This window comes from Eurytemora carolleeae, unplaced genomic scaffold (genome assembly GCF_000591075.1).
Source record: "Eurytemora carolleeae unplaced genomic scaffold, Eaff_2.0 scaffold1353, whole genome shotgun sequence".
NCBI classification, from domain to species: domain Eukaryota; kingdom Metazoa; phylum Arthropoda; class Copepoda; order Calanoida; family Temoridae; genus Eurytemora; species Eurytemora carolleeae.
The window spans coordinates 19146-30049 of NW_019402113.1; the positions used below are offsets into that span (position 1 = coordinate 19146).

Here is a 10904-nt window from a genome sequence, read left to right on the forward strand (position 1 = left end):
TATATAGTACATTGAGTACAGTTCTATACCAGTACATAATCAACTATATAGTACATTGAGTACAGTTCTATACCAGTACATAATCAACTATATAGTACTTTGAGTACAGTTCTATACCAGTACATAATCAACTATACGGTACATTAAGTACTTGTTCTATACCAGTACATAATTAACGATATAGTACTTTGAGTGCAGTTCTATACCAGTACATAATCAACTATACAGTACATTGAGTACAGTTCTATACCAGTACATAATCAACGATATAGTACATTGAGTGCAGTTCTATACAAGTACATAATCAACTATAAAGTACATTAAGTACAGTTCTATACCAGTGCATAATCAACTATTCAGTACATTAAGTACAGTTCTATTCCAGTACATAATAAACTATACAATACATTGAGTAAAATTCTTTACTAGTACATAATCAACTATATAGTACATTGAGTACAGTTCTATACCAGTACATAATCAACTATATAGTACATTATGTACAGTTCTATACCAGTACATAATCAACTATATAGTACATTGAGTACAGTTCTATACCAGTACATAATCAACTATATAGTACATTGAGTACAGTTCTATACCAGTACATAATCAACTAAATAGTACTTTGAGTACAGTTCTATACCAGTACATAATCAACTATACAGTACATTGAGTACAGTTCTATACCAGTACATAATCAACGATATAGTACATTGAGTACAGTTCTTTACCAGTACATAATTAACTATAAAGTACATTGAGTACAGTTCTATACCAGTACATTTTCTCTTCGTATGCAGTATAAAACAATTTTAAGTTCGCGGATGTTAAAATATTATCTTTAAGGTTTTTTAAATTCTATAAAAATCAAAATTTGATTGAGGCAAATTTTTTGAAATTTTGTTCATCCATAAAACCTTCCCTGGTTTCACAGAAAAGGGCCTTTTTGACCTTTACAGGAAACAAACAAACACCATGATAAACAAGAAAAGTATCCATACTTTGCTTGTCTGGACCTTTGTGGGACCTAACAAGAGTTATGGATGATAAAAATTTCTATAATTTGCCTCCTTCAAGATTCAATTTTCAAAAATGTTGAAAATCCACGAAAAAATATTTCAAAATCCACAATTTTTTTTGTTATTGTGAAAATGTTCACAATTTAAGTAGAATACGGATGGAGGCGCTCTGAAAGCCTAGAATATACAGATTTAGCTTTTTTTAATTTTCACGTCTGAATTCAGATTTCATAAATTGTTCAATAAGGTATTCGGTTGTCAGGACTCAGGACTATACTGAGAATCAGAGAATTAAGCAGGAGAAAGATTTACAAGTTTGAATTGAAATAAAATAGAAAAAGAGAAACAAGTGACTTTAATGCAACCATGCAAAAAGATGTGTCGAACTTCACCATTATAAAAATACACAATACCCCATCAATTACAAATAAGCCAAAATTTGTACAAGTATAAACAAAACTATAAAGTGTCAAAAAAAATCATAGATTTTTTTTACAGAAATTATAACTATCATGAGAATATCTTTCATATTGGATATTCACTGAGCACTCCATGGTCAAGAAATATTCAAAAATCTACGAAAAGTAAAAGATAATCTGCTTAACATTAATAACACTTGACTCATTTGTTGTCCTAACTGTTTTGGCTATTATACGAGTATAATGTGCGTACAACAGTATAATCCTTTCAATGATTGGTTAATCTAATAACGCTTATGAGACCCTTTAAAGGAACTAACTATCGTTGTAATTAAAGAAGAAGGACATGCCTGATTCACAATTTTATCCTTTAAAATTTCTCTGATCAATAATAAGTAAGATATCGTCGTTTTTGAGCGCTTAAAAAGTTTTCACTTTTGACAATTTCCCTCGTTGTTTCTAAAGAGAAAAATTGCGAAAGTTAATTTGATAGAGAAACCACAAATGAAAATTATAAAATTTTAAAATAGAAAATTATTGATATCTCCTGCATTCTTGGCCATTCAAAGCTTTTAATGGCACCGTTGTGAATCGGACATACCGCTCTATAAATGCAGACTTACTTAAAAATACGCCTACAGCCCTTTTAAAGGGACTGTAAGGGAAAAATGAAAGGGCGTATATGCTGAAAGCTTATCACTTTAGCTCTTGATCGCGACCCATGAAAATTATATCTCATTTTCTCGAGAAATTGATTTAAAACCGTGTCAAAATTACACGAAAATTCAGATATAATCAATTTTTAGAAATAGTAGGTTTAAACAGATCACATTCAGCAAATATGCAAACAATCTGAATTTTTTTTTTAATATAATTGATAATATATAATTTATAGGTCCGTATTACAAATGCAGACTTACTTAAAAATACGTGTACAGTCCCTTTGGGAAGAGTTCAATAGGTTAGAATTTCAATTTAGCTTCTGGAATATGATTTATCGACACGACCGATATAAATTCCTTTAAAATGAGCACCATAAGTTTAACAGGAGGAGGGGAAAATGCTCTATTAAATACTGATGGGGAAATAAATCAAACTGTGAACACTTTCTCTCCCCCCGGGGTGGTTTGTGGCCCTTCCCTGTGTCCGGGCCTTTCACAGATTTTGTAGATTTTTGAATTGAATTATCCAAACTGGAATCCATTCGATGACAATATTTTAGGTATTACGTTATTTATAGTTTTGGGTTGTATAAAGGCCTTTGACTTCATGAGAATTTATAGCAATGTATCTAAACTAGAATTTATAAAATGTATCCACCTAGATAATAACATATGTATCCACCTAGATAATAACATGTCATGTGTATCCACCTACATAATTACATGTGTATCCACCTACATAACTACATGTGAATCCACCTAGACAATTACATGTGTATCCACCTAGATAATTACATGTGGATCCACCTAGACAATTACATGTGTATCCACTTAGACAATTTTATGTGTATCCAGACGTGTATCCGATTACAACAACTCAATTTCAATAACAATTTTGTGTATTTGCAGTATGAATATAATATTTTTTGTTTTTTGTTTTTTTCCCCGATGAATATTAACTTTTGTTTTTTGTTTAGGTTGGGCTCCATTAAAAGCTTTTAAATATTTGTTTGTTTTACATTATCCTGCATTTTCTTTTTTACTTAAACCTGGTTCTTTTGTTGGAAATTACTTTTACTAAACTTCTTTAAGGTTTGATATAAAGACATTTATTTCTACCAGAAAGTAAACTGTTTTTGCTTTTATAAATTACTCTTTTAGTTTTCAGTCACTTATATTAAACTAAACAAAAACTTAAATTTCATCAAGTTTCATTTGATTTTTCGAAAGAACTTTTTCAAGCTATTCACACTACATGCAAACTTACATTTTTAAATAATAATAAAAAGGGGGGTTTAAGCAATCCTTGGGGGTCTCCAGTTTTATTGACTTTCAGAGGCTTCAAAATTAAGTTTTAAATAAATTCTATCATTTAAAATAATGATCTCTAAAACTTTTGGGTCTCTAAAATATATGTCATTAACAATTATACATTTTAGTTTCATTATGGTAAACAAACGTTATCGAATTTTTGTATTTTTGTTTCTATGTGAATTTCGAATTTCTTGTTGTATTTGAAACTATTTAAAGATTACCTAATGTATTGGTACATTCATGTTCACAACCGTGATCCGGGGATTGACATTCATCATACTCTTTCATAAAACTTGCTGAAAATATTATGGCTTATTTTTTGTCTCAACCCTATAGACCTCCTTTAAAACCGGTTTGTGAGAAATCCCTGGAATTCTGTTTGTTACAAATAAAAGTTTTCATAAATATGTACAACTGCGCTGTAGCGTACAAAAGATAGGGTTGGGGCATTAATGAAAATGACGCAGCCTTTTAACTCCTCTCCCCCCAAAAGGAATAGTTATAGTTTTTAAAAAGCAATAAAACTTACAAATTGATGATTTTTCAGCCCTACATACAAAACAATAAACCAAATGTCTAAAATTATATTTTTACAAAAAATATTTTTTTTTTTTTTTTTAACTTTCTCAAAGCAAATTAGCTCAAATATGGTGATTTCTGAAAGTTGTTCTATTTATATATTTTAAAATCTGCTTGAATGCATATTTTTTAGCAATTTGTTAGTTATTGTGGATTGAATAAAATGATAATGATCCTGCTGAAAAAAAAACGATTTTTTTGTCGTCAGCGAAGTAATCCAAAGATTTTAAGTTCTCTTGCAAAAATTGATTTGAATTTTGCCAATTACTTATTACTTACTAAAGCTAAAAAAGTACTAGTGAGTTACTGGGGTAACACCAAAGGCCAAGGTGATGCGACCCAATCTTGAAACTACTAACCTGAAAACCCTGCCTTCTGAACCGAACCGTCAGATACAAATTTTATCCATAAACTATATAAATATATATATATTCAACACTGCTTTGTAATTCTCGTACAACAAGAGGTAGGATTTTATGAATAGGGAGATGGGTTTAAACTACTTGGTTTATTCAATGATTTAACAAAGAAATAAACAAGTTTACAGTTGCAGGGAATAAATATTAGAAAACAGACAGTATAAATTTGGTTCAGGCGTCTCTCATCTCTGTACTTTTCCACTTAATCTACTTAGTAAATGCACCAGAACGGTGGTAGTACATATTAATATCTACATATTTATAAAATCTGACCTCAATTTCTACAATTAGTGCATCTTGTCTTATATCAGAATATTTTCAGTCTAAATTAAAGTCCGTCAAAAATAGCGTTAGAGGCTTTATGTGTTTAATATTCAAAATACTTTAGAATAAGAAGCAGTAAAAAATATGCAAATAATGGATGAAAATGGGTTCTAAAGTTAAAACTCACTAAACTTTTAACTAGGTTTAGTTAACCGTGAGTTAACAGTAAATATCCAAAATCGGATATTCTCAGCTGTGTCTATTAAGATTGCATGAATATCCACAATTACATATAATTTGATATCCAAATATGGATATTCTACAGTAGACATTTACAAATTGATATTCCCAACTGTTTCAAGTATGTTTATCTTCTATTTGACATTTGAAAATTATGACATTAAATTCAAATATCTAAAAATAAGTTTTTTAATCGGTGATAGACTTTGCGGTCAAATACTCGTTCAGTTTTCACTTATGTCAAAATGCAAGAAAAACTTTTCAATGTTTGTATACAAATATTAAAGCAATCTAGATATTCCTAAAATAGGCAAAATGTCTCAGTAAACCAATATAATAAAATGATTAAGCTTAACAAAATAGCTCTTTGATAAATAAACAAACGATTGTTGGATATCCTTTAGTTGATATCCCTGATAAATATACAGATACAAACGATTGTTGGATATTCCTGTTTGACGATGATTTGATATCCTTGGGCATCTTGTATCCACAATAGGTTCCTATGAGAGGGGAGTCCTGTGTATCCCCATCTCTTATTTCTAAATATAAAAGGAATATAAAATATAAACCGCCTCTCCTAAAGTGAAAATATATAAATATAAATATAAATAAATATAAATATAAAATTTGTTCACAACTATGATGTTGAAAAAGTGAAGAAGTTTTAACGTTCTAATGTAACCCATTTTTAAGTTATTCAGAAGGAACCACGGGGGCCCCAACCCCCCCGGCCCCCCATCGTGATAGGGTTATGAAGGGACTGATTTGAACATAATCTAAAGTGAACCCTTAATTTAAAGAGGTTTTATAGCTTAAAAATTGTTTATTCCTGAGTATTTCTTTCATTGTTTCTGAAGCAGATATCTACAAGTCACTTTATATAAAAACTACAATTGAAAAAAAATCAATTTTCAAAGAGAAAATCACAAAAATTTCTTCAGAGTGAATCGGACATACACCTCGCTCGGATGAAGGATACTTTAGATTACGTTTACAGTATTTTATCTCCCCCCCCCGCAAAAAAAATTCAATCTATAATTAAGCACAAAATAAATTATAACCAAATACTGATAAAGAAAATATATGATAAGTCAAAACAAAAAACCTATAGATAAATAGGCAGGCTGAAAATATCATAAATTAAATATACATCATAAAATTCAAAAATATCAACAATGACTTATTTAAGATTTTAAAAAGACAGAAAAAAATGAATGTTCCCTTTAAACACAGAAACCTTACTAAAAATTGTGAGTATTTCCTTAAATGCATTTTCCTGGTTATAAATGAGCTATAAAATATTCATAAAAACAGATTGAGGCAAGGTTATAATGCAAGGAAAGTTAATTGCAGTTGCGTACACTCTGCGTACATATTGAAACCAGTTCTCTCTGGGAGGAATTTGTAAACTAGAATAGATGCATCAGTGTTCAGTATCCGAGGAGGTTAAAAGCATTAAATTTTGATCATTTTAATAATTCACATAATAGTTTCATATGACCAGAATATTTCATTGATTTTTTATGTGAAAGATGGATCCCATGTCAGGCTTTGACATCCGTCTTGTGTTTACATTACCACTCAGCGACAGTACACTGCAGTACAAAAGATGCGTAAACCTCTGAAATAACTTTCCTTGCATTATAACCTTGGATTGAGGGATGATTTTATAAACAGAATTAGGAGAATATACACGGTAGGATGAGAAAGGGACTGTAAGCGTTATTTCAAGTGACCCTTCATACAAAGATAGCAATGCTAGATTTACAACGGTATCCTTGAAGTATTATCAAGTATTAGATATCAATGTTTTTGCTTCTTAAGCCTGTGTATTTTCATTTGCGGTTTCTCTGCCAAAAATAATTGCGCATGTTTTTTCGAGTCAGAAAAACGACGGTATCTTCCACATTTTGATCAGATTAATGCTTCCACCGTAAATAGGGCATTGCCATCTTTGCTGGAGGGTCACTTGCAATTTCGCGTACAGTCCCTTTCAACTGAATATATTACCTAAGTAATCATAAACACAGTTATCGTGGTTTTCTATCTCAAAAGACTGGAATTTTAAAGCAACCTGAAAGTCCTCAGCAACCCTGAACAACAATTGGTTAGTTGGGTTAATTGATAGTTATAATTTTTGGTTGGTTGATTTTTTTGTTACCTGATTTTCCAGATACACTCCTTACTGGGTTGATAATCTTCAGGGAAGTTTGGAGATTCAAGTTGACCCGTCTCTGTATCCAGCTCACCTTAACAACAGAGGTCAAACTATCTATCTATCTCGAGGTCGGATCTAATTAATGTTTTTAATTAAGAAATAGTTGAACATTACGGATTTCCTAAAAAACAGGGATTAGGGCTTTACAGCTCTTTAAATCGTTGAAAAGACTTAAATTATGCTCAGGAGTAAAGTTTTTAATTTTAGCATGGGTCATTTAATGAAGATTTTTGTCGTTTGATCCTTCCATTCGGTGAAAACTATGTCGAATTTCTCCTTTAACTTCTGCTGACCAATATTCTTTTAGATTTTTCTTTTGGATTTTCTGCAAAGGCAAAAGAAATTTACAAAAAATTGTAATTCCGGCGGTTGAAACAAAATAGTATTATAAAATATTGTTTTTTTCTTCTCATATATATATCATTTACTAAATCCGACCTTCACAGCAAATTAGAAGCTTATAGATTTTAATGAACTATGTTGAGCTATTGATAATGATCAATGATCATTTTGGGAAAAACGCTCAACTGAGGACTGAGGTCGACATGGGATAGGAATATCTTTCACGTCTAAACTCAATGTTAAATGTTGAAAAATTCAATTTGAAGAAGGGGAGTGATTAGTCCTTTAAGCAGAAGATTTCCTTGTTATTCAAGCTTTAAAATTGATGTTTACTTCTGACAATTTCCTCCATTGTTTCCGGTGCAGAAATCTGCAAGACATTTACATAGAAAATTCATGATTACAAAAAATTAGGCTTCATAAAGGAAACCATGCATATCTCGTTAAATCCTAGTCAGACAAACCTTTTACCAATGTCGTTTTTTTAATCTTTAATAAGAGGCTAACTCTAAATAACATCAAAAGCCTCTTTCAGAAAAAAACTAACCTCCGCAAACTGCCTCGTATTGCGCCATAAACCCCAGATGATCCGGGCTATTCTCCCGGGTCCTGTAGGTTAGCATTAGCCGGGATCCGGTTGATATTATAGGTTCGCTCAGGGTAGTCCCGCATACACGAGCCAACAGTGGAGATTTGTACCAGTATCCATCCCGTACCTGTACAGTGCACAGTCTACAGGGTTATCAACAAAAGCCAAGAATTCAGAGACGACTTACGGAATTTTTACGATCTTTAATCTTACATTCTAGGTTCTTAGCAGCAGATCATTATATTTAATGATAATAGCTGCTTGGCACATTTCAAACTGTTACTTCTGATTCTGCTTGATCTAATAGTCAAAATATGAAGGTACTAATGCAAGGAAAGTTATTTCAGAGGTTTACGCATTTTTTGTACTGCAGTGTACTGTCTTTGGGTGGAAAAGTAAACACAAGGCGGATGTCACAGCCTGACATGATATATATCCATTTAAAATTCGGTGATGGTGATGGACCAAACCTCTGTAGAGTAAAATATCCATTTTCACAAATATAAACTATGAAATATCCTTGTCATAGATACATATTTTGGGAATTTTTAAAATCATCAAAATTTAATGCTTTTATTCTCCTCGGATACTAGATGAACACTGATGCAGTGATGCATCTACTCTTGTTTACAAATTCTGCCCAGAGAGAACTGGTTTCAATATATACGCAGAGTATACGCGACCGCAATTAACTTTCCTTGCATTATAATCTTGAAATATGAAGTATCTAAAGTTTACATAAGGTGGCAAACAGGGGCGGACTAAACCATTATCTCAGGGAGGGGGAGAGGCATAATTGCGTGTGTTGGCGCGCAAAAAAATTGAACAAAAAGCAGTAAATTTCTATTTCATATTTTTACAAACTACAGTTCTCACTCCTTCTAAACTCCAGTTCTCCCACTTTCTGTTTGTAATTTTACATCCATATTAGTATGAGTAACAAGATGATTAGAAAACAATTTTAACGGGTATTTCAGGTCATTTATTCAATTATGTTTTCATGGTGACTTTAATCCCTTGATGTTTTATTTCCCATTATAAATTTCCCTCCAGATCTCCTACTTTCTATCTGTAAAATCTGGATTTTCTACTTTCTATTTGTGAACTCCAGATCTCCTACTTTCTATCTGTAAAATCTGGATCTTCTACTTTCTATCTGTAAACTCCAGATCTCCTACTTTCTATCTGTAAAATCTATATCTCCTACTTTCTATTTGTAAACTCCAGATCTCCTACTTTCTATCTGTAAACTCCAGATCTCCTACTTTCTATCTGTAAAACCTAGTTCTCTCCTACTTTCTGTCTGTAAACTCCAGTTCCTTACTTTCTATCTGAAACTTTAGTTCTCCTACTTTCTATCTGTAAACTCAAGTTCTCCGACTTTCTATCTGTAAACTCAAGTTCTCCTACTTTCTATCTGTAAACTTTCGTTTCGTTTTGTTCCGTTTTCTTCCATTTTGTTCCATTTCGTTCCGTTTCGTTCCGTTTTGTTCCGTTCATTCCCAAGAAAGAACGACGCACAGCCCTATCTGTTAGGAGTGAAACGTTTGTCACATCTTAAAATTAAACTTGATCAGAGTCATTGATATCTCGAACCTTGTTTGGTCATTTTCGAACAAACAATTTTGGCTGAAAATTTTACAGAAGAATCTATTAAATACATATTTAATGAAAATAAAGCTGTAAAAAATGCTTGGTTTTGTTCCTTATTTCAAAAGTTGTGCTGTAAAATTGATTCCAAATAATTGAAAATTCCCCTTTATATGTTTCTAAAAGATGAAGATGTTTAATGCTTCATAAAATGTGTTTAATGTTTCATAAAATCAAATTGTTACATGGATAGAACTGAGCAAAGTTACCTTAACGAAACGGAGATTTTCGAAAATTAACGGAAGAGTCCGTTAACGAACGGCAAAACCCGTTAACTTTAAATCATTAAAAACATGGATTAGCCGTTTATGAAAAAAAATTAAAAACGGTGAATTTCGTTATTTTCTCATTAAAATTGCATGAATTTAAAAAAAATTAAAGATGTTTATGCGTTCTGATGTTTTTAAATGTCGTCTTCTGGTTTATAAACCTTAAACAAAATTTGTTCGCCGTTAACGCTGTTAATACTGTAATATACCGTTAACGGCTGTGCGGCTAACGATTTTTTAATCCATTAACAAAATGTTGTTGGTGCTTCGTGGCGTTAGTGCCGTTAATTTTTTAATAATAGTACCATTAACGGGTAGAGCCGTTGACGATTGTTAAAATTTTCCGTTAACGCCGTTAATAAAATTGAGATTGTTAACTAAAGATAATTTTTAAAAAAACCGGAAAATGCTGTTGACGGAACGAATGTTCCGTTCTTAAAATTAACGACTAACTGAAATTTTTATTTTTTAACGGTTAACGAAACGGCTAGAAAAAGTTTGTACGTTCCCAGCCCTATACATGGATAGAAATATTTCGAACATTATTGATTATTAGGAAAGTGTTATTAAAGATTTCAAATTTCCCAAGGTCGAAAAAATTTAGAATTTTCATTTTTGTTTAAATTAAATCTCAGGAAATATTTTAGAAAAAGCTACACGTATTTTTACTTTTTTATTAGCTAATTGGTAATACTTGTTATCGATAAATCTATATATTATAGGATGTATGCATGAAGAGCAATTATAAGATTCCTATACTCTGTATAAGAAGATCGAGGACTAGATGTCTATTGTAAAGTATAAAGTATAATACATAATATACTCAGCTCAATTGTGTATTCAACACAGTCTTTTGTATTAGCATATTCATTTGCATAATTAGCAGTATTGGTCGAAGATTAGGAGGGGGGGGG

General features: G+C 31.4%; 1 protein-coding gene across 1 annotated transcript in view; it reads right to left on the reverse strand.

The window, feature by feature from the left end:
• Window positions 1-10904, reverse strand: part of LOC111717888 (tolloid-like protein 1) — a 43235-nt gene that overhangs the window by 14326 nt on the left and 18005 nt on the right. The window contains exons 10-16 of the mRNA XM_023493349.1: window positions 8030-8198; window positions 7084-7171; window positions 6933-7015; window positions 5371-5461; window positions 4356-4408; window positions 3639-3713; window positions 2819-2886 (exon numbers count right to left, since the gene is read on the reverse strand). Coding sequence (XP_023349117.1) covers window positions 2819-2886; window positions 3639-3713; window positions 4356-4408; window positions 5371-5461; window positions 6933-7015; window positions 7084-7171; window positions 8030-8198 — 627 coding nt within the window. The remainder of the gene's footprint in view (window positions 1-2818; window positions 2887-3638; window positions 3714-4355; window positions 4409-5370; window positions 5462-6932; window positions 7016-7083; window positions 7172-8029; window positions 8199-10904) is intronic.